The sequence below is a fragment of the Cebidichthys violaceus genome, unplaced genomic scaffold, assembly GCF_023349555.1.
Source record: "Cebidichthys violaceus isolate CVI_PGR_0920_01 unplaced genomic scaffold, fCebVio1.0.p SCAF_4, whole genome shotgun sequence".
Taxonomy (NCBI): domain Eukaryota; kingdom Metazoa; phylum Chordata; class Actinopteri; order Perciformes; family Stichaeidae; genus Cebidichthys; species Cebidichthys violaceus.
The window spans coordinates 1,896,096-1,919,721 of NW_027176594.1; the positions used below are offsets into that span (position 1 = coordinate 1,896,096).

The window sequence follows — 23,626 nt, forward strand, 5'->3', positions numbered from 1 at the left end:
AAGAACGACCGCCCTCTAGTGTTCTCTCGCCGTAACAACGTAGGGACTGTCTAAAAAGAGCACGACACACTCGATACGCAAAAACAACTACAAACGCAATTATTGCGGACAAATGAAAACGTACATACGCAAACAAAACACACAACCCATTACCGTAAGTAACCCATTCATTTCCTACCGAGCTTACCACCGTTAAACGCACCGCGCGCTTTCAAAAGGCCCACAGCATTTTACGGTCTCTCCCGCTACGTCATCGTTGCGGAAGTGAACAGTCTACGTGGGGAAGAAAGGTTGGTTTGACCGTGTTTGAATCGTTTTGAATACCGTACACTCCAGCAGCACCCATGTCCAATCCAGGTTGACTCCGTGCCCCCTTGTCGAAGCAGTCCTCCCCACCCCCCCACCCCCCTGTCCCTCGCCCCCCCCCCCCCCCCCCCCCCCTTAGGCAAATGGACGCGTTGAGTAGTGTCCGGGGCGTATAAATGGCACGGAGAGCCGACAGCGCGTAATGCTGCGCCGGGTGCGGCAGTCTCTCCGGCAGGTGCTGTTTCTGATGGCCCGTAGACCGGGTCTACTCTGCGGGACTATCGTGCTCGGCGTCCTGCTCTTACTGGCCGTCAAGTTCACGTGCAGGTAACACCCGGTCGGTAGTGTGAAAGCAGAGCGGCTTCTGCTCGTGTGTATCGTGGTGGTGTTGTTGTGACCAGGCTAACGTGAGGCATTCACGACCCAGCATGTTGGATACTTTGTGTTTGTTCTAGCATCGGGGAGTCGTAAATTAGCTATTGTTGATTATAGTGCAGCTACGTGTCACTAATTTGGCTCTTGATCATGTTGTGCAGCTGATCCGAGACGGACGTGTACTTTAGGACAAGAGGATTAATTAACTAATGCGTTAAACCGTTCAAACAGACCGTGAACTAGCCGAGAGCGCATCATTCCTTAAGTTGAGTGAGTTTAGTAAGTTGTTGGCCTCTGTGTTTGTAGATGACACCGAAGACGACAGTGTAACTACCGTAACTCTGTAGTAAACAACGCAGATCTGTGTCCCTGATCGCTGCTGCTGAGACATGAAACATGAAACTCTATTTCTAACAGATGATCTCAGATACGTCCTGCGTCTTATCCGGCTGTAGTGGAAGAAGTATGTCATTGTTTGAATTGACTAAAAGCAGCAATAGTATTGTAACTATACTCTATTACAAGTGAAAGTACAGCATTCATGATATTATTGAAGTAGAAGTACAAAAGTGTTTCCAACTAAATCTGTAGAACTGAAACAATTTGTCAAATAATCTTTATTGATCAAGCAACAATGCCAAACATCCTCTAGTTCCTGCTCCTTAAATCAATGGATTGTATGTTTGAACTGTTTCCTGAACAACACAAGGATCAGTAGTGAAAATAATCCTCAGTTGCAGCCAAAAAACAATTTGGGGTCTTCAATATGTTACGCAGCTGATCTTAAATATATTATTTAGTCTTATTTATTGTGAAAATCTGCCCATTACAAGTTAACAGAAGTGATATCTTCAAATTGTTTGTTTTTGTCTGATTAAACACGTGAATAGATTTAATTTAAAAAAAAAGCAGCAAACCAGAGAATTCCTGGCATGTTTTGCTTGATAAATTAAAACAAATTTTTATAAAAAAAAATATCCCAGATTGGAAATGCTCTGTCGTTTTTAGGCGTCGTCGCGATTCCTGCATCTAACATCAAACTGTTTTGTTCTGCAGCCGTGCTAAAAATGTGGTGGCAGCAGCTCGGCCTCCGGTGCGGTTCTTCTCTGCCGAGGCCCCGGTAGTGGACCTCTACTTGGGTCAGCTGGACCAGGTGAGATTCTCAGACGACTGATGCAAAACGCTTTCACACGAGGCGGATGATACCGGAATTTCCCTCATTACATAATGTAACATGTGCATGGTAGATAAGAGTTTGAGGATCTATAACAGAGGAGCAATGGGACGAGGCCACAGGGTACATACAGCTTTTACCTCCATTATATTTTATATCATATTATATATTTCTCCTGCGTGAAACTGACCGGTGGACACATCTGTCCCCGTCTCACTTGCCCACACGTTTTGCCATTGTCTTATCCAGCACGGTGGTGAAGTCGGTAACGTTAACATTTGCACTGCAGGTGGAGCGTCTCAGGAGCGTGGCGGAGGTGTCTCTCATCTTCTTCTATGCGCCGTGGTGCGCTCACTCCATGGCGGCCCGGCAGGAAGTGCAGCAGGTGGCAAAGAATCTGGCCAAACAGGTACTGAACATGACGCCCGTTCTGCAGGAGTGGGAAAACACCAAATAGCAACCAGCCGCCGAGGCTTGTTGTTACGGTAACATGCTTGTCAGTAAACATCAGAAGCTTCCAGGACTCTTAAGTACTAAGAAGTAGTATTTTTTGTAGAGGTTACATTAATAATCTAAACAAACTGACAACAGCTGCAAATGGATATTAGAGTTAGTCTGAAGTTTATAGAAATCTGTTGGAATTATAAAATCAAATCAATCCTTAAAATCACAAAAAGGTAATTAACTGTTAACTATGATCTGACATATGTCTGAGTGATATCTCTCTCTCTCTCTCTCTCTCTCTCTCTCTCTCTCTCTCTCTCTCTCTCTCTCTCTCTCTCTCTCTCACATACACACACACACACACACACACACACACACACACACACACACACACACACACACACAGGTGCAGTTTGTGGCTGTTAACTGCTGGTGGAATCATGGGAAATGCAGGAAGCAGAACCGCTTCTATCAGTACCCGATCATCCATCTGTTTTATAGAAGGTGAGACGCTCGTCCTTTAGAAGTTGTTTATCTAGAAAAGCAGCAAATACTCGCACTTAAGAAGCCGTAAATGCTTGTATTATTATTGTATATAGTATTTCACTATTTTCAGCGGGACGTTTTGTCTCCGCTCCCGTCCCCCTGAATGTGAATGTTTTACTTTATTCTTTATTTTTATGATCAGATTCCCTAATTGATCCGTCATGTTGTCTTTCTTTGTGTTTCTTTGCCGCAGGTTTGGGCCGATCGAATACAAAGGTCCGTTTGTGGCTCCATACGTAGAAAGTTTTATCCTCAGAGTCATCACACCGCTCACGTACCTCCCATCAAGAGCCACGCTGGAAGAGTTCCTCTCCTGTCACGAGGTATTGATGGAGACTTACTGACTTTACTGACCCAACTGTGTGCGCCGGTCGGAAAAAGTTAACATTCATGCCAACGTTGGCTACCTTTTAAGGAACGAGCTGAACGTTTATGCTGTTGAATAATCTGCGTCTTTACACAGGTGGTGTTCCGTTTCCATATGACGTATATTCTAATTGGTTGTTTCTTGTGTCTCCAGCCTCGAGTGGTGGGTTTCTTCCAGTTCAATTCGTCTCCTCAGCCGCCGGGGTACATCACATATCTGTCCTCTGCACTGCAGGCCTTAAAAAGGGGTATGAAGTGATCACACAGCCAGTTGTTTTCTAATTCACGTATGTAAGATTAGATTAGAAATGACCAGGTTTGGGGAAACTTGGGTCATTTTAGCAGTGAAGATATCCGTAGATTAAACATGTGAAACGATGGCGTGGTTAATGTCTATGTCTCCAGCTCTTCAGTGTCTCTGTTTTTCTGGTGCAGATTTCCGTGGCGTTGTACGTTTTGGGGTTGTGACCAACAAACAGGTGGCGGAGGCCATCTCTCTAAAAGAAGATGAGACGGTTTATCTCTACAGGAGATTTAACTCCTCTCTGGTGAGCAGTGTCACGCTGATGTAGACGGTCTAATTCAACGCTGGATGCATTTCACGGTAATCTTGGATGTTTATTAAGGTGCTGCACCGGCATCTTGCTGTGTGTGCCTTTCCCTTTTTTGTTAGATTTTCCCTCGAAGGGAACGCAACTTCACATCGGAGGCCATCTGCAGCTGGGTGTTTGAACACCAAGAGGCCGTCCTCCAGTGGCTGCAGCCTCCAGGAACGAAGTCCCGTCTCCTGGAACATGAGCTCACTAAAGGTCCTGCACTGCTGCTGTTCCTGCCGTACGATCCACTCGTGTCCAGACCCAGTCCCATACTACAGCAGGTGAGCAGGGATGGACCCCCCCCCCCCCCCCCCCCCCACACACACACACACACACACACACACACACACACACACACACACACACACACACACACACACACACACAGAGGGTACATATCTGGAACAAATTCCCAGAGATCTACTCGAGCTCTCGGTTCTTTTAAAATGGAGCTAAAAGCTTTTATTTTTGCCATTTTGACTATTATTGAGTCAAATTTGCAACAATTTCTTAATTTCTGCTGATTTCTATCTTTTTATTTAATTTTACTCAATGTCTTTTTCTTTCTTATCTCTTCCTTATCTTTTCTATTTCCCTTTGTTTCTTATATATATTGTCTTGGTGCCTTTCGGTCTCATGTAAAGCACTTTGAATTGCCTAGTTGTTTGCCAAGTGCTTCACAAATGAACTTATCAGCATAAAAATTGAAGGCAAGGCGACAACCAGGCGTTTGTACCAATAACACCTGGTGTCATTACTTGCTGTATGGCCAAACATTCTGCTGCAGTTTTAACGATAAAATATAATTTCAGTCAGTCCACCGGTTCAGCTCATCCATATCAACCAAGGCAGTCTGTCAATAAATGTTAATGAGTCCTATTCAAGTGTAACCTCAGCTTTTAAGTGATTTATTTAAGTCTCAGCAGTTGAAAGAGTCCAAATGGGCAGACGGTCCGGCAGAGCGAAGGGAACTGGGCTGGTATATGTAGTGAATGACTGATTGTATGTATTACTTACATTTATATATATGTGTGTGTATATATATATATATATATATATATATATATATGTATGTATGTATGTATGTATGTATATATATATATATATATATATATATATATATATATATATATATATATATATATATATATATATATATATATATATATATATACTATTATTACTTTTTGTTTCTTTCGTCTTTCAGGTTGCAGACATTGCTGTGCGCTACCATTCCTGTCACAACAATAACCACTCCAGCTTGGCTAAAGGTTCCCACTCGCTGTGCTGCCAGTCACTCCTTCTCCCGGAGTCCAGCACCAGTGTGTGTGAGGTGTGCCTCAGCTCGTCCGGGTCGGGCCCGGCCGGCTCCTCTGTGCGCTGCTCTTTCTCCTCCTCGGCTCAGGGAGGAGACCTCGCGCTGCAGTCGTATCTCAGACACTGCTGCCTGCGCCCGCTACCCGCTGTGCCCGCGAAAACCGCAACCTCGGCGGGCTGCAGCAACGTGCTGAACAGCTACAGCCCGTTTGGTCAATACAGTGCCTGCTGCAGAGAAGTAGAACCTCAACTCAACGAATCGCAAGCCGAAGAGGAGCCGGACTTGCGGAGAGCTCCCCTTACGCCGCCTCCTTCCTCCATACCTCCGTCCTCCGGCCCGCAGCGGGGAGCGGGCGGCGTCGCAGGGCTGCGGTGTCAGACCAACAGGACGCTCAGGTTTTATGTGCTGGATGCCGCTCTGAACTGGCCTCTGGCGGTGAGGCTCGGGGCGACCGGCAACCGAAGTGCTTCTCGTCACCGGGACGCCGGCGCACAAGGCGACGACGGGTCCTTTGCAACTATCGTGAACCTGAAGGACGAGGTTCATTATGTTCTCCGCCGCAGCCCAGCGGCCACGCTGACGGAGTCTCTGGGTAAGACTAGAGCGCCGGTTCCGTATATCTATCTATCTATCTATCTATCTGTCTGTCTGTCTGTCTGTCTCTCTCTCTGTCTGTCTGTCTGTCTATCTCTATCTCTATCTCGTCAGACAAAGACGTCTGAGGCAAACAGCAGTTTTGCATATTATGCATATCCGCAGATCAGCTCATGTCTTAGTTTCATGGTCTTTTGCATACTGAGCATGTGCAGATGTTTTCAAAGGGAATAGTCGGCACCATGAATCAAGGCGTCACGGTTGTCTGCGCTTTCATGTTTCTGATGAACTGAAACAAACCGTGCGTCTGTCGATCCATCGTACTGATCCTCTGTTTTCACTCTGCGTGTGTTTCTGTATGTCGCTAAAGAGGCCTTCATCAGGAACTTCAGTGCTCCATACAGCCACTTACAGAGACACCTGGTGGGAGAAGAAGAAGAAGAAGAAGACGACGGGAGAGGAGGAGAGGGGGAGACCAGGCAGCACCCGCCTCCACGCCTCCTCATCGCAGAACTGACCACTTCCTCCTTCCTGCCCGCCGTCATGGACCTCCAGAAGGTGAGAAGAGACCCAACGTGTCTCTAAACTACATCCGTCTGTGTGAAGGATTCATTATCAAATGTGTGTGTGTGTGTGTGTGTGTGTGTGTGTGTTCTCTCCTGTAGGACGTGCTGCTGTTCTACTACACTCAGTGGTGTGGATTTTGCTCTGTTCTCAACCACGTCATCATCCAGCTGGCCAGATTATTCCAGGGAAACAGCACCATCACTGTGGCCAGGTACAGTTTCATGTTTGCCTTGATGCAGGTATTGTGGCAGTACTGTGTGTTTTTAATATATATATATATATATTTTTTTTTTTGGTAGTTTTTTAACTTCAGTTGAACGGCTCAACATTAGTTTTCTGGTCCAACCTTTTTAAGGAAAATATAATAATCTAACTACATGTTGTTGCTACAGGGTAAATGTTGCGCGTAATGACCTTCCGTGGGAGTTCATGGTGGATCACGTTCCCTCTGTTCTTCTATTTCCCAAATACAGGTAAGAAACACACAGAAACATTTGGAGATGGTATTTTCCAGTAATGCCTGGACATTTGGCTGGCAGTGACCAGAGTACAAAAAACTAAATATATATATATTTACATCTCTGGCTTTTCACATTTAAGGATATGCAGGATTTCTTCATATTTTAAGGTTTTTGCGTCGTTAGTCAGACAAAACAAATGATTTGAAGATGTCCCTTTGGGCTTCAGGAAGTTGTGATGTATTTCTAATATTTTATAGAGCAAACAATTAGTTAATCAAGAAAAGAATTGGCAGATTAATTGATAATAAAATTGTTAGTTACTGTGTACTTAACTTTATTATCCCCAAAAGATTTTGTCACACAAAAACAAAATGTCACCACCATTTTTTTTTTTTTATGAATTTCAGTTTTCACTCTTTCTTCTGTTTCGTCTCTCTTCAAGAAAACACTCAAGTGTGAAGTTTCCTGACGACCTGCCCATCACGTTACCCAACCTGCTCCGCTTCATCCTGCAGCACTCTGGCTCTGTTCAACATGCAGACAAACCAGCGCCGGGTTCCAGCGGGGCAGAGGGTCCAGGACCCGGCACCGTCCTCCGCGCAGAGTTCCTGGCACTCCAGCGAGAGGTCCAGGCGCTGCGTCACGCCCGCGAACGCCTCTCCCAACAGCTGGCGCAGCTGTGGCGCGACAACCGCCGCCTGACGTTTGACGCTCTCGGCTTAGAGGCCCAGAACACGGAGCTGCGGAGAGAGAGGCGGAGCTTGGAGGAACAGCACCGGGAGAAAAGCCGGCAGCTCGGGGAGGCGGTGAGGCGGCTGGAGGAGCTGGCGGACACCTCTGAAAGCCTGCTGAATGAGAACACACTGCTCAGGGTCCTGCTGATGGCGCTGAAGGACAGGACGGAGGCTGAAGAGCAGCAGCAGGCGGAGGAGGAGAGAAAAGAGACGGAACAGAAAAGGAGCCATATGGCCTCCTGACCACAAGTCTGCAGGGAGACCTGAGAGCGAGGGCCGGGAAATGAGAGACGGACTGGAATGGACGAGAGAGAAATGATGTGTTTAGACCTGAGATGTGGAGGGCAAAACAAAGCCCGAATGAGGACGTCATATATGCAATATGACCTGATCGTTTGTGGAGAAATGTTCACGGAAAAGAGCGAACGAGGAATAAGGATGAAACGACAGCTGTGATCTGTCCGAAGAAAGTCTAAGACTGCTGCTGGATCGGGGCAGAAGTTAAGGAACCACTTAAAGTGGATGGGTAGCGAGGGGACACAGCAGTGTTTGTTCGAGACAGAATACTCTGAGGTGCTGTCATGATAGTGGGCTTGTCCACTAAGAGGAATACACTATTCAGTGCCAACTGTGCTTTCAAAAAAAAAAAAATGTCATTTCTGTCGACGTAACCCGAGTTAAACGTTGTACACAGAGCCTGCAGCCCAGTTCTCTACATTCCCTGAGTAACCGTTCATTTGCATACAAAAGACATATTCAAATAATTAGTCTCTAAAAAGAGCTCAGCATTGACAAACACGTAGCTTACAACAGCTCGCATGGTAAATTCAGTAGAATTTCCACATCACTAATTCTATCAACAGAGTCGTGATGCACTCACCGCTCTTCTACAGTTTCTCTTTCTGCTTTTTTTTTCTTCATCATAGCTGTGTTTTTTTTTTAATCTGAAATGATTTCACTTGTTCCTTCTTTGCCTTAATGCTGATCAACACTTCCTGATGTTTCCACATTAAAAGCCGACCTATGAAAGGAATGATGCCGGAGGAACTTTGATTCATGGTAGCTCAAAGGAGAACGCCTCCTGAATTTAGGAATTCCTTAATATGTTCTATTCAGGGTTTATTAGTTCAATCAACATTTGTGAACATGAGCTTCTCTCTCTTTCTCTCTCTCAAAGCCAGAAACCAGAGCAGTCTGGAGCTGCTCCATAGAGATGAATGGAAGGGGATTTTGATGCAATTCATGTTTTCTTTTTTTTATACCCAAAAGAGCTTTATTCTACTGCAGTATTCTCGGTTATGAAACAGAAAGGTTGCGTCGAAATTTCCACACTAACAATAACGCCTTATTTAGTACGCTAAAACATCCTGATTTATTTGTATTATGTCCGAAACCGTGAATTGCAGACTTATTTGCAATGAAATATAACATTAAGCAAAAAAACTGTACACCGGCGTAAATATCCCACAATGCAATGCGGTAGCAGCGTCAACAACGCGTTGATTTAAAGTTTAAGTACAAGATGCCACTCGGCCCTAATAATATATTTTTCAAATTAGGTTTTTCAGACGATGATTCTCACAAATCATCGTTTGGTCACACGAGGTTTACGCGCCTCAAACCGACAAATGGGCTCTCAGGAAGTGACGTAGTTACAGATCAGTGCGTCCGAAAAGATACGTACTGTTTATTCACAAGAGCGTGTTGAACGATAGTACAAGTATTGATTATTTGACTTTGAAAATGGGCAAAGTTTCCATTTATTAAAGGCAAAGTGGAGCGCCTGACTCTGGCTGTACTGATGGAATAAGTACTGTGGAAAAGTACATTATGCTGAAATTTATCGGGTCAAAATGTAAACGCGGAGGGAGTGTTAGGAATACAGGCCTGCTTCTCTCTGCCACTGAACTATAAAAGCCACTATTCTGCTGCTACAAGCTGAGAGTCGGTGTTCCTTCGTCAGAGCTTTGCTCGTTAGTCGACGTGCAGCGCTGTGACTGCAGGTCAGTGATGTAGAGAGGCCTACTAATGAAGCTGAGACTTATTTAACACTGAGGATGTGGCACCTGCTCACCGACCTGGAGGTGAGCCTTAGAGCACTCTAAATAATTAGCAAAAACTTCCTCCTTCTTTTTTCTTTTTTAAGGGATATTGTTCTTTTGTTAAACTGATCTATTTTTACAGGAATCCTTGAGTCACTAAAATATTACTTCTTTGTAACTATTCAGGTATTGAAAATGAGATGCTGCAATTGTTTACATGTGAAATATTGCACCTGTTTTTACTGATTAAAAATCTTTCAACTTACTGTCGTCCTGTGTTTAATTGTGCGGGGATGTCTGGCCACTCTCTCACACTCTAATAATCTCAACTACAACAGCACTATTTACCCCTGTTTGCTAAAAACTGCTGCGCTCGACTGTTTTAGGAAATTATTATTATTATGTTTTCTAAATGAAACTTAATATTTGTGGCCTATTTTAAAAGACGTACGTCTTCCTTAGGGAACCAGTGGGCTTGCTGCTGAAAAGGAGAAACCTCGTACCCTCACCTCACTGTGTTCAGCAAAGAGCTAAGATTTCATTTGCAGCAGTCATGCGCTGTTCATTTCCGTCTGAATGGAGGCTAATTAGTCTTTAATACGCTTCATGCACTTCAAGAGTCTCCGCCACGGAGTTTTTATATTTTTACATCTTTGCTGCAGCTTTTAAAAACACTAAAAACTTCACACACCTCTTTAGTACGTCAGCTATATTTCTAAAAACTGTGATCTTTATGCAGTTGGCTGCCTTGGACCGAGACGGCCCGAAAGTGAACAGCTGTAATTATTTCCTTAGCAGATGTTAATGATAGATTCCCGTTCAGACCCTTAAAAAAATGCTATTAAAAGCTCAAATATATCACATTTATTTAAAGAATATTTTAATTATATCTCGTTAGTCAGACTCAGTTGGGAGACGGTCCAGTTCAGGTTGCCTGTCCAAAGTGCCGTCAGACCGTTGTCTCCAAGGTGGACTGCTCCTCCGGTTTGCTCACCTGCCTTTCCTGTGGAGGACTCTTCTTCTGTGGCTACGAAGGCGTGACGTGTCATTCGCTCCATGATGTTATCCCTGATTCAAAGTTGAAGATTACAGGAATTTCAAACCCTTTCAGTCACATTGAAATAAAAGCCAACATTAGATCTGTACTGTTGGCTAATACAGGCAGTAATGAGGGTAACCGTCTTCAGAAAAAAGAATAGTTCAGGTATAATTCTTTGAAGTGTTGGACAAGTGCAAATATTAAAAATGAAAACAGATGTACCATCATTATCCCTTCAGGGAACTTTACCTGTCCTTCATTTTATTTTTTCATTATTAGATTCATTATACAATACTATGTTTACAATCATATGAATCTTGACCTTGGCTACCGTCCTCTCCAGCTTTGTTTTAGGCTGCTGTCTCATCCCGTTCTGTGTGGACCGGCTGAAATATGCAAAGCACTCCTGTCCTGCCTGCAACACGGTACTTGCCGTGTACAAACGCTTATAACCTGATATTAGAGCTGCAACGAACAGGCGAATCATCGATTAAGTCCAGCGACAGAAAAATAAGTTGCAACTACTTTGACAATCGAAAAAGCTAAGTGTTTGCTGGTTTCATGCTTCTTAAATGTGAGAATTTGATGCTTTTCTTTGTCATATGGGATAATAAGCAGCATTTGAAAACGTCAACGTGGGTTCTGGTTAATTTCCCAGGGGAGCTTTTCCCTATTTCCTGGCATCTTTTAGTCAAAATTATTATTTAATTATGATTCATTGAGAAAAATAATGGGCATAATGAAAACAATTGTTTGTTGCAGCCCTGACTGATATGGTGTCTTTCTAAGAGTTAAACTTCCAACACATCCATCAGTACACCAGACTACAAACAGCCTCCTGAATGAACCACTGTTGAATTCAGAAGATGTGATTATGCTGAACCTGACAGCTGCCGCTAACATTGTTATAAGTCTTTACAAAGTTAGACTGGAGGCTCTATATTCATTGATGTATGTTGCACTGCACAGATGAAATGATGCGACTGTGACAACTTATTCCCTTCAAAAACACTTGAATATTAATAAACCGTGACCAAGCAAGTGATGAATTTTGATGATCGTGCAACGATTTACAATCAGCATTTATTTTTAATCTCAATACAGCTCAAGGCAAGATAAGCCTTCCTAAAGAAAGGTGCAATTTTCAAAATGGACACTCTAGATTACAGCGACACAAATACAGCAGAAAACTGTCGTCTTCATTTGTTTTTGTTCTTGTTCATTTCAGCATTCATTTTAACAATTCAAACAACTGAACTACCGGGAATAAAACCAAATAAAGCAAATATATTATGAGCCTTAAAAAGTGTGAAAAGGTTGAGAGGGATCAACTAATCGAGAATTTCAATATTTACATCTGCTGGATTTGTATTGCACATTAAAATCTTTGTGGTTAGCAATAAAATGTAGCATGTAGCTTCACTTAACGGATGTATTCATCAATTACAATAATCAGCTATGTGTTTCTTCATACAAAGGAAGCGATGAGCAGCGCAAGGAGAACAAGGAAGGAGAAGCCAGCGTCTGCTCGGATGCGGCCCCCGTTGTTTCCTGAAACAGAAATATCAAGCTTGAATGAGGGAAACTCACACTTTATCAAAACAACTTTTATTGTCTGTTCTATATTGAATACCAATAAGTCCAGTACACACAGCGCTGCGTCTGTCGTTCAGCAAGAAACACTTTTTACATTCAGGTCATTTCATTCTGTCATGTCAGGCTGATAATTCCTGAGCGTCGGGTCAATAAATACTTTCCGGTGTTCAAAAGACACCATAATCATATTCTGGGGGGATTCTCCTGTTGAGGGGATGTCATTTGCCCGTGGTGCATATCTGTCAGTGAACACATTGTTTTCTGTATCGGTAATTGGGAATTATGGCTTCTTTGTCTGTGTTTTTTGAGGTGCTGACAATGGATTAAAAAGTCGGTTGGAAAAATGAGATAGGCTGTTTATGGGTACTTTGACGCCGTGCTGTCTTTTCACCGTTGCACTTGGCTCTGGTGGATGGGATCTGTTACCGGCTGGAAAGCCTGCGATCCTTCAGCTGCTGCTGAGGGTCTTTGTGCCAACTGAGGTTGGATAATTGGCCCCGGTGGGTTAACGTAGTCTCTGGTGCCCAGTGCCGACCGTTTTGTTACTTGAGCCAGGTCGTAACTTTTAAACTTATAAAAGTGCCTTTTAAGAATTCTTTTAAAACACTGTCTCTTGTTTTTAAGTTTGAAATGGACTCATTTCACGACAAGCACACTGTGACATGTTCAAAATGGACTTAACGGCTAAATATGATATAATGCTAAAAGACTGCTAACAGGTCCCAGGGAATGAGTCTGCATTCCAGTTGAAGATCCAGGTAAGGGACATGGAAATAAAACAACATCAACTTTTTCAGTACTCACCTGTGGTGGTGGCCATAGAGTTGGGGGTGGTTGGAGAGCCGGTGGTGGTCACAGAGTTGGGGGTGGTTGGGGAGCCGGTGGTGGTCACAGAGTTGGGGGTGGTTGGGGAGCCGGTGGTGGCCGTAGAGTTGGGGTTGGTTGGGGAGCCGGTGGTGGCCGTAGAGTTGGAGTTGGTTGGGGAGCCGGTGGTGGCCGTAGAGTTGGAGTTGGTTGGGGAGCCGGTGGTGGCCGTAGAGTTGGGGTTGGTTGGGGAGCCGGTGGTGGCCGTAGAGTTGGGGTTGGTTGGGGAGCTGGTGGTGGCCGTAGAGTTGGTGGCTGTAGAGCCAACCCTGCCTCCCTCAAGCCCAATTTGCAGCGTGTTAAGCTCTGACTGGGACTGCATGCTGATCCAGTTCTTTACCAGCGTTTGGTTTTCATAGGACTTTAAATTTGGCAAGTTGGTGCCAAGCAGACCTTTAACCTCATTAACTGTCAGGTTCTAGGGGAAAATAGAGCAGATACATTTTATATTTCTGTGTAAATAAACACACTTTTTTTTATCCATTTTATCCAACATAAAAACTAATACCAGTTATATTGGACACAGCCATAAGCATGAAGGTAGCAGCATTTTGTCCAGATGCAGGAGTAACTAAGTAGTTTACTCACGAAAAGTAAATGCTTAAGTACAAATTTAACATCAATGCAGCAGTAATATTAATCCAGAAACATCATATATAATGGTAAAACATTGACAATGAACCATTCTGCACAATGAATACTTTTACTTTTCAGCGACTGGTTGTATTCACATAATGTATTTATATTTTCTTGTTTAGATGTTTACACAGCTAATGGCCATATTTAGCATTACGAAAATCATTTGGCAAAGGTGAACGCTAATTGCCGAATCTCACGAGAGTGTGTTGCTAAGACACAGAAAGGTCTCAAACAAAGATTTGTGTGTCCGAAAAATGCCCTTTTAGTGTCCGAATGTTCTGTCTTTTTTCTGAACTGTCTCTGGTATTAGTGCTTAAGGATCTAAGTACTTAGACTAGATCACTCTCCTCTCTAAACACCTCACAAGCAACCGACCTTTGAAAGACTTCTGCCTCACAAGAACTCGCAACTGCAATTGCAACAGCTGCCAAACACACACACGCACGCACACACACACACACACACACACACACACACACACACACACACACACACACACACACACACACACACACACACAACTGACCAGTGCAAGGTTCTCATCCAGACTGGTGAAGGTATCCATGTCCATGTTGATGTTGGAGGCTGCCAAACGTTGGACATAGTCTAAATCTGCACCTCCTGCAGGGCCAGTAAAGAAATCATCAGCTGTGCTCAAATAAAGATTATCTGCTTGCAGCATGGATGTGTGTGTGTGAGTGTGTGTGTGTGTGTGTGTGTGTGTGTGTGTGCGTGTGTGTGTGTGGGTGGGTCTGTTTGCGTACCGATGAATGATTGCATGAGCTGGTAAGACGCAGCAGAGATAGCTGATCTGGTGTTTGTGGCAAACGCTTGTTCGGCGATGGTGAACAGTGTTTTCTTTTTCTCCGTGGTGCAGATGGACACCGTCAGGGTGTTGGCATCTCTGCAGGAGACACGAGCACACAAGGTGAGAGACGAGAAATAGGCTCATCGAAAAAAAACCTCAGCGGTTACAGCAGGATGCCGAAAAGGAATACACAATAATACAACAGACTTACACACGTTTACGTTTCTCCTGCCTGGAAGAAGACTTGTGTTGGGTTGAAACGTCGCTAAGGAGCTCTGATTGTGGGTTCTTTTATATCATATTTTCCAAGAGACAAAAACACCACAAACTCCATCCAGAGATTGAAAAGTTTACCCTTTCAAAACTTTTTTTTATCTTAAAACCTATACGTCAATTGTATCATCGTGATTTCAACTATTGCTTACAAGAAAATAGCTGCACACTGCAGAAAGTTTGGTCATGTAAAAATTATTCCTGCTTTATTTATAAGACTTCTGCACAGTAGAAATTATCGTGAAGTCACTAGAATAGAAAATGAATCAAAGATAAGGCAGTAAAGTGCTCATTTTAGTAAATATGGAAATATAACATTATCTAACAATGAAACTAACTGTGATCTTAAGAGGGATGCATAAAAAACTTTTCATAGCAATCTCCCCAGACTCAACCTTGCCCCTCCCATATATGAGCGGCCATTTGAACTGTGAGCAACATCAGTGAATGCTATTTGGACTCAGATGTCACGGTGCGTGGTTCTGACTTCTTACTTGATGCTTTGTTGGGAAATGTTCTTCAAAACGTCGGCGTCCAGGGAGCACAGGTTGGTTCCTCCGATGGAGTTGAGCTCATCACTGCCCAGTTCGTTCCCCGATTGACTCAGATACTTAGTGATGACGGCCTTCGCCTGGACGACGAGAAGAAACATTCATTCATCACACGGGCACACGCGGTTACATATATGCGAGCGACACCTGTTTTCACTTGTTTGCTCACCAGGCTCGGGTCCCACTGTCCGTCCGACGAGTCCATCAAAGTGGAGAGTGTGTCGATCTGAGTGATGTTCCACGTGTCGACGTCGGCAACAGTTGCCACACGGGACGCTGGGCCTAAGAGCTGAACCTGATCTTCTGGGATGGTTGAGTAAACCTACAAAACATAAAAGTCATTATCTCCACTATACAATAGACAATATTCCATTGAAAATGTAAGCTTTTTTAAGCTTTTTTTCAACCATCATACTTGTTTCCAGGAAGCAAACTTCTGGTTCTGATAAGTGAAGGGCCTAGAACCTGAATTATCTCTAGTGGCCATCAGGGGGCGACTCCTCTGATTGTGTAGAAGTCTATGAGAAAATGACTCTTGATTTTTACTTCAGTAAACATTGTAAACATGAGTTTATGGTCTCACTCGCTAGTTTGGAGTTGTCTTCAGCGCAGGATGATGCTCATTTAGTAAATTATGGTCCATTTAGAGTAAAACAGACCATAAATCAGGGTGTGTTTTTAGGGCGGGGTTAGGATTTGATGGAAAAAGCTTTCTATTCAAATGGCCTTACGGAGAGAGGAGCGCCCAAAAAACATCAGTGCAAATGGAGGCCGAACAAAATACAGTTATAAAACTTTCTGAAACGTCCTGTGAAGCATTTGCTTTTTGACTTTTCCATAGAAGTAGTGAGTACTATCCACAATTTCTATTGTTTTTGGGTGAACTATTCCTTTAGATAAAATTGACTTAACCGGCAACAAGCCTGAACTTTTAGTGCTCAGTTTAAAAAAAAAACCCATTTACAAACCAATCACGTCTTCCCGTCACTTACCTCTCGCAACTTGCTGAGAACGATGCTGAGGTATTCCTCCTGTTCCACCTTCTCAGTGATGGAATTCAAGTTGTTTCTAACGACCAAGGCGCTGAGGCAGCAGTTGAACTGAGTTATGTCGTCATAGTCAAAGGGAAACGTGTCATCGCTGATGGTCACCCGGGTGATCGTTCCTACAGTGCACTCATTTACTAAAAAACACAGTGGGGAAAAATAGTTCAGATAGCAAGTTCATGAAGAGAAAACAGCCGATAACGGAAGGAGACTCACCGATTGATCGCTTTGACTTATTTCTAATCGACTTCCTTATTTCTTTCTTCAGCCTCTTCTTCTTCTGTCGGTCCACCCTGTTGCGCCTAATAACGTTCAGGAAGTACCTCAAGAACCTCCGCTTCGTTTTCTGCTCGCAGGAATAAAAAAATAAGAAAAAACATCACCGACCTCCATCCAACACCAAGCAGGTGATAGACGAATGGAAAGACAGTCACCTTTCCTTCTCAATGCGTTTATTCACGTGTTTATTACTCACTTTGTCAAAGTTATTGTAGAAGGTTGACGTCAGATACAGCGGTAACATCCCAAGATCCTTCAGAGTCTGTTCGCTCCATGTTGATGGAGCCCTGGTTATCAAAAATCAAAGAGTGTAAAAACAGGATGTCAAACTGAAATGGTCACTTCAAATTACAAGTTATTTATTTTTTTCAAATTGTTTCCTATTTTGGAAAGAAACAGAAGAAAATAGGATCATTTAAGGTTACTGGTAAGAAATAAATCTGCTGATACCAGGACATACAAGGAAGAGGGTTTATGATTTTCTTTTAAAAACTTGCTAATAGATGTATTGCTTCTGTTGACGTACCCGTACTGCGTTTTCCCGCTCTGCAGTAGAGCTTCAACAGCAGCCACTTGAGCGTCGGTGAGGTCTGGGCAGTCCTTGAGATTTTCTAAGAGGGACGGGTCAGAGTTCTCGATGTAGGGCCCATCCAGAGTGCAGCACATGTTTCCCAGCACCGATATATTATCCTCGGTCAAACTCGTGTTTGTTATGCCCTTAGAAAAAAATAGAAGGGTTAAGAACAGAGATAAATTACAGATTGGAATGTTAAAAGAACAGAAATATGCAGTGACTTAATCTCCACTGCATTTCCTGTGTCTTGGACACTGATTTTTAGCTAAATGATCAAGTGGATTGCTTTGGTCGTCATTGAAATCATCCAACTGAGAGATTAACATAAATTCAAAGTAAATCGGCCCAGTGGAAGATTTGATTTAAACCTTTATTTAGTCTCAGTGTAACGATAATCTTCCTTCAGCAAATTGGTTCGGCACTATTTTATTTCTGAAACACGCAGTTTAAATGTAGTTTAACGGGCTCTTTCAGCATTTGAGGAACATGTGATGATGTATACGTGGTTCTGTTTTGTTCAGGTTACTCACCAGGCAGCTCCTCGCGTTATCGAACAGAGCGGTAATTTTGTAGCTGAGGGTTGAGGAGAAGACGGTGAAGTCTGCATCTGCCAGCTGTTCAAAATAGGACCTGCAGCTGGCCTGTGGCACCAGGGAGTAGCTGTAGAGTCACAGAGAGACAGAAACTAACAAAAACTGTTCTGACAGGTTCTCAAAACAAAACCTGTTCTTCCACCAAACTCACTCATAGTACAGCAGCATATCAGGAGGATAGAGGTCGAACATGGAGGCATCGGAGTCTTCTTTAATGTGGTTGTACATGCAGGTCAACTGTTGGTGAGACGAGCAAATATACTGTTATAAAGTCTGTATATAACGTCTCCGTTATTTATCCACTAAGCTGTGATCGGTAGGTGAAAAATGTTGGTGGAATTTTGAATATCTGGGTAACAAAGACATCTTGTCTCAACTGCGTTGCAATGACTTTATGAAGAAGTCACACATTGTCTCACCTGAGTCTCCACCAGAAGGACCTTGTTCTTGCCTTTCCTCCGACAGGCTTTGATGAGCTTCTTGATCTGCACCGATTTAACAGTCCTCACTCCGGTGCATGTGAACCCTTGCAGCAGAGAGGACGACAAACTACACACACACACGCACACGCACGCACACACACACACACACACACACACACACACACACACACATTGTATGTTATATACATGTTGAGACCCACCTGCAGGACATTTCTTGAGTATTTCGTGCTTCAAAAAAACTCACTTGTTTGGACCTCCCAACGCCACGGTCGCAGATTCCACAGCGATTACATCAAAGAACAACTCGACCTAAGATAGATAAATACATAGTGCTCATCTGAAATGTACAGCAGGTGTGTTCGGAGCAAAAGTGTGCGTTTCAGTGTTACGTACCTGCTGCCGTTTCCATTTCTTCTTGTTGAGTTTCTCGATAACGCTGCTGCTATTTGAGAAGCCCAGCAGCAGAGCACGAGGGATCTCAGTGGCCATTTCATCTGGAACGTTCTGTATGATCGCCTCAACGTTGCTGTCCGCCGATATGATCTGGGTCAGGAAGTGGGAGGTGAGTTAAATATGTGTAGAGCACACCCAGCAGGGATGTCACGGTGCATCGAAGTACACTTCTACATCACTGCAGCAAGCAGAGAGGTGAGACCAGTGGAGGTTAGCAACCTCAGGGGGTGTTCCCCACCTTCACGCAAAAAGGTTTAGTGTGTGTGGTGGAAATTTGTAGCATCAGTTGGTTTTCATTTGAGGCTTGAGACAGGCCTTTGGACGTTGGATGATAGTTGGCGCCACACATTCTGCAAACAGCTGCAGTCTTTCGCTTTTCACAAAACACTTTAAAAATGAAATGCATAGATTGTGACACTCTTTTCACAAATTGCATAACATTTTTTGAATTTTGGACCGTAAAAAAAAAATATATGAAACTTAGATAAATCACAGTCAATGTCCTGTCTTTTCTGTATACGGGTGACCGTGGCTAAGTGGAGAGCAGGGCAAGCCTTTCAATCAGAGGGTCGGCGGTTCGATCCCCGGCTCCTGCTCTGCTAGTCTCATGTCAATGTGTCCTTGAGCAAGACACTTAACCCCAAAATTGCTCCCGTAGCTGCGTCTACGGTGTTAGATAATGAATTGTAAGTTGCTTTGGATAAAAGCGTCTGCTAAATGACCGTAACGTAATATGACGACATCTGCTGGATGTCTGTGATGTTTCTCCGTCTGAAACTGAATGGAGGGTCTAAGGATAGAGAATGTTGTATATCTTCTGGGGCAAATTTGGACTGTAGAAAAATAATTTTGTATCAGGAAAAAGGAAGCCGCCATACCTGAGTAACAAAGGTCTGCTGGATGATCTGTGGAGCGGACATCAAGTGCTCCAGAAATGAAGGATCTTTGGATGCAGCAAGCAGCTGGGAGCCGTTGATGCTGCCGATAGTTTTCGCGGGGACACCCATGATGAGAGAGCCCAGCATGAACAACGACGTGCTGTTGATCTGTTGGGATGGAGGACACCGATGAGACGGCTTTATTCTGACTGGACAAACTAAATCTGACTTCAATAGGACGTACAGCCGCAGACGGACTGACAGACAGCAGCTACCTGGAAAACCCCCGAGGACATCAGAGACTGGACGATGGCCCTGGCCTGACCTTCATTCCAGCCCGTCACACTGCTGAGCGTGCCGAGGGCATTCAACAGTTGCTGAGGACTTATGGTCTTCACCTGCCCGGTGGACAAGCCGGTGCTTTCGGCGCCGAGGGCAGAAATGGCCGTGGCATCGATGTTGTCGCCGAAGTTACCCGCCAAAGCTGCAGACACCTACAACGAAAAAGTATAAACTCAGTTGGAGTTATGTTTTTGTGTGAAGTAGAGTACAAAGGCTTGTTCTCGGGGCGGTTCCCTATACAAGTACAACGTAGGATTCACGCTAAAGTAAAAAAAAATTGTAATTTCAATTATGTTCCCAAAGAAACCAAAACGTTATTTTTTTTAACAATGAAGAGGATCACAGGGAGGACACAGAAATTCATGCTTCCCCCAAACTAACCAGTATAAATTACTTGTTAGTAATTAGTATTTCTGATTTTTTTCAGTTTTTTTTCCCCGATTCAACTTCAATCAAGGCATCTGCCTTCGTTTTTGTTTCTCCAGGTTTTGCCTTCAAAATTGTCACCCGTCTAGTTTGTGCAAAGATTACGTCCCCGCTGAAAACTACACTGCTGACCTATATGTGTGTTCCAGCAGTGCGTGTTTATTACCTGCGGGTCCACGGATGTACAGATGGTGGTCAGGTTGTGCAGAACTATCATACTGTCCTCTGGTGTCAGCTGGCTGAACGCTGGACCGGGAGCGGCACATCGACAGAACAGAGGGAGTCTGCAGAGAGAGAGAGCGAGAAGAATCGGTTTACACACAGACGGTACCGTTCACCGTGGGCGGGTACGAGACAATGGGCCCCTGGGGACAGACACGTAAGAGGCCCCCCACCATGTCAACATCGGAACAAGACACCCAAACTCAACTCTACTTTAAGCCATTTTGTGTCCCTTTGAAGCCATTTTGCATCTATTTTTAGTGGGTTTTTTTGTGGTTTATAGCCGCTATGTGTCTCTTTTTGGTCATTTTATGTCTATTTTCAGTCATTTTGTGTCTCTTTGTGTTTGTTCTGTGTCTTTCCTTCCTGACCCTTTGCCCCCTGACTGAACGGGCCTATCGGGGCGATGCCAGTAATCCATCCATGCCGTCCACGTATGTATTTGTGATGACGTGTGATGGGGGTTTTGTGGCTGTTTAGACTCACAGTAAGGGGTTGAAGTTGCTGTCCTGTTGATAAACGAGCTCAGTGTAGTAGTTGGTGAGGTTGAGAGGTAAAGCGGTGTGGTTGAGTGTGACGAGGTTCAGAGGGTTCACTGTGAACACCTGGATAACCTGCAGAGAGGACAGAGAATGGCTTTAAAAACAGGTGGTCTTGAGCATCATCATTCCATCTCTCTTCAACTTGAATTCAATCCCAGTGAGCACAGATTTCACAAATGCGGTTCAGTATACCTGTGCCGATCCAAACGTCTGAAGATCCTCCAGAGTGAGGAAAGGCATGAAAGGGCCGATGTACTCAGCAAACCAGGCTGTAGAGTTCAGTTCTGGGTTGCTGGGGTTGTAACATCTTGGTACCGTCGCTACAACAACAAGTTACACATATTTACACGAGGGAAGCCAGGGAGATAAATAAAGAATGAATAAAACAATTTAACATTTGCATTATAAACATACATGTAATGTGTTATAATCTGTTTAAAGCACTGTATAAATATAGTTATAAAAAAAATCACAAATAAATAACACATTATAAAGCATTTTGTAATGTGTTATAAGGTCAAGTATCATAATACTTCATAATTGCTGGTCACTCACAGACATGCAAGGATCGGAGTCTATTATTATTCCCATAGCTGTAATATATTATAATGCATTATAATCACTGTTTTAATGCATTTTAATGTGATTGTATGTAAGTGGTCTTTGTTTGCTTTAAGTAAAATCAAAATATATTTAAATCTATCATTTAAATATATTTTCATTTTACTATATCATATATTTTATATGCAATACATTTTACTTTACTTAGCATTTGGAGCAACTTATTATCACATTATAATGCATTAAAAAGTGATTATAATGCCTTATCATGATATCATAATGTATAACAACTTTGATACACTATGATCCCGACTTAAAAATGATATTGAGTGACCAGCAATTATGAAGCACTACGATTGTTGACCTCATAATACATAAAAAATGCTTCATAATGTTTTATGATTATTGTTTGAAAGCACTGTGGATATTTAGGAGTGCTTATAACTATAATTATACGATTCTATAAGCAGATTTTGATGCATTACAAGTCATTTTGTAATGCATTGTAGACATAGTAATGGGAAGTGTTACCAAAACAACATTTACGACAATATCAGCATCTCTCTTCCAGAGTTAAGGTCTTCCCCAATTGTTGCTAGATTTGGTCTTAAAAGTTCCCAAATCTGGCGAGAAAGTTGCTTAGTTGGCAACACTGTTAACGTTGAGCTCTGTGTTTTAATCGAGAATGACCTGAGGTGAGGTAGGTCCTGATGGTGTTGAACACATCTCTCCTCATAAAGTCTGCGGCCGTGTAGTTGAATTCACCCAGAACTAAAACTCTGAAAAACAAAACACGTGATTTGAAAACATCCAAAAACCGTAAAGGAAAAATAAAAAAAGTCGAACGTTTTGTGAAAACCACTCGTACAGTTTTTGGAAGACCAGGCAGGAGGCGTTGTGTGTGCTATTGGGGCTGATCAGACTCTTTGTGAGGAAGACCAGGTAGTTGCGGAGACGTCGGTCAAACCAGGCGTTGACCTCCGACCTGTTGGAGCTGCTGAGCGCCATGGGCCAGACGCAAGGCAGCGTGGGCCGCCGCACCGCCGCCGGGAGAGACTCCTGTAGTGAATGTACACAATAAGGTTACCATGTCGTGATTATGTGTTTGCTTTTCTGTGCGCTTGCCTGTCTGTGTGGTACATACGTTCTGTAGGAACGTCGGTGTCTGGGTGTAGGTGCTGTAGATCACACAGAGCTCCGCATCGTTGTCGACAACGTCAGGCCGGCGGAGAAAATCTCCAAGAGCTGATGGAGGCATGGAGTTCACCAGCTAGAGGAGCAGCAGAGACTAAATAAGTCATCCTCTCATCCTTCAGTCCAGATACTAACAACTGAGTCGCTTTTATTTTTGGACACCGACCTGATGCATCCTGTCGTGAGGCATGAGGGACAGGAAGGTGGTCAGGTTGGGGAACTGGAATCTCATGAACGAGCGCTCCAGGAAGGCGTAGAAACTGTGGTTGTAGTTGTCACCGTAGCACTTGAGAGGTATCGGCCCTAGAATGAGGGAGAGTGAAAGAGGTCGCCCGTCAAACACACTTGAGTTGAGTCGAAAGGAAGGCTGTATGTTTGGTTTCAAAGAAGAGGTTATGAACTTCTGGACAACATACAAACGAACTGGTGTAATCTTTAAATGCACCATCGAGGCGCTCTTAGAACTTCTCTTTACATTCAGTGTTTCTTCCCCGAACACCTAGTGTGTGTTTCCACAGGGTGCCTTTAAACGTCAACCTCTCTGCTAAATGTCATGCAATTACTGCAAAACGTATAAAGGAGAAGTGAAGTGAGTACAGTAACGCATCATTTTGTATCATGTTGCCACCCAGAACTGTTACTAGTATTTTCCTTTCAGTTTGCTTTCTTTACCTTTGAGAGTCTGAACGATGTGGTTGTGGATTTCTTTAGTTGTATCTTCACTGAGAGAGGAGATTATTGAATTCAGGTCCTCGACTCTGAAATAAAAGAAATGAAACA

At 43.5% G+C, this 23,626-nt stretch overlaps 3 protein-coding genes across 5 annotated transcripts in view; 2 read left to right on the plus strand and 1 right to left on the minus strand.

The window, feature by feature from the left end:
* The first annotated feature begins 458 nt into the window (after positions 1-458).
* Positions 459-9,788, plus strand: txndc11 (thioredoxin domain containing 11). Of its 2 annotated transcripts, none has more exons than XM_068727398.1 (13): positions 459-633; positions 1,738-1,834; positions 2,145-2,264; positions 2,706-2,803; positions 3,039-3,168; positions 3,366-3,459; positions 3,647-3,759; positions 3,885-4,088; positions 5,015-5,717; positions 6,090-6,277; positions 6,385-6,497; positions 6,679-6,759; positions 7,190-9,788. In XM_068727398.1, the coding sequence occupies exons 1-13, from the start codon at positions 509-511 to the stop codon at positions 7,722-7,724; spliced, it is 2,601 nt and encodes an 866-aa protein (XP_068583499.1). In that variant the 5' UTR covers positions 459-508; the 3' UTR covers positions 7,725-9,788. The 2 variants fall into 2 exon arrangements, with proteins under 2 accessions (XP_068583499.1, XP_068583500.1); XM_068727399.1 differs by lacking the exon at positions 459-633 and adding an exon at positions 1,090-1,144.
* LOC137885112 (lipopolysaccharide-induced tumor necrosis factor-alpha factor homolog) lies at positions 9,539-11,143 on the plus strand. Its single transcript, XM_068727262.1, has 3 exons — positions 9,539-9,565; positions 10,426-10,560; positions 10,886-11,143. Exons 1-3 carry the CDS (start codon positions 9,539-9,541, stop codon positions 11,012-11,014), a joined length of 291 nt encoding a protein of 96 aa, XP_068583363.1. The 3' UTR covers positions 11,015-11,143.
* Positions 11,144-11,626: 483 nt separating this feature from the next.
* Positions 11,627-23,626, minus strand: part of LOC137885344 (uncharacterized) — a 32,701-nt gene continuing 20,701 nt past the window's right edge. For both annotated transcript variants that reach the window (XM_068727570.1, XM_068727569.1), the window contains exons 41-65: positions 23,519-23,604; positions 23,013-23,149; positions 22,797-22,922; positions 22,521-22,711; positions 22,343-22,431; positions 21,284-21,411; positions 21,036-21,163; positions 20,494-20,611; positions 19,835-20,053; positions 19,560-19,727; positions 18,622-18,771; positions 18,473-18,537; positions 18,205-18,334; positions 17,937-18,022; positions 17,723-17,852; positions 17,145-17,335; positions 16,815-16,905; positions 16,556-16,685; positions 16,286-16,476; positions 15,463-15,615; positions 15,237-15,373; positions 14,426-14,565; positions 14,188-14,282; positions 12,963-13,440; positions 11,627-12,113 (exon numbers count right to left, since the gene is read on the minus strand). In XM_068727570.1, the coding sequence (XP_068583671.1) occupies positions 12,031-12,113; positions 12,963-13,440; positions 14,188-14,282; positions 14,426-14,565; positions 15,237-15,373; positions 15,463-15,615; positions 16,286-16,476; positions 16,556-16,685; positions 16,815-16,905; positions 17,145-17,335; positions 17,723-17,852; positions 17,937-18,022; positions 18,205-18,334; positions 18,473-18,537; positions 18,622-18,771; positions 19,560-19,727; positions 19,835-20,053; positions 20,494-20,611; positions 21,036-21,163; positions 21,284-21,411; positions 22,343-22,431; positions 22,521-22,711; positions 22,797-22,922; positions 23,013-23,149; positions 23,519-23,604 (3,640 nt within the window). In that variant the 3' untranslated portion in view covers positions 11,627-12,030. The remainder of the gene's footprint in view (positions 12,114-12,962; positions 13,441-14,187; positions 14,283-14,425; positions 14,566-15,236; positions 15,374-15,462; positions 15,616-16,285; positions 16,477-16,555; positions 16,686-16,814; positions 16,906-17,144; positions 17,336-17,722; positions 17,853-17,936; positions 18,023-18,204; positions 18,335-18,472; positions 18,538-18,621; positions 18,772-19,559; positions 19,728-19,834; positions 20,054-20,493; positions 20,612-21,035; positions 21,164-21,283; positions 21,412-22,342; positions 22,432-22,520; positions 22,712-22,796; positions 22,923-23,012; positions 23,150-23,518; positions 23,605-23,626) is intronic.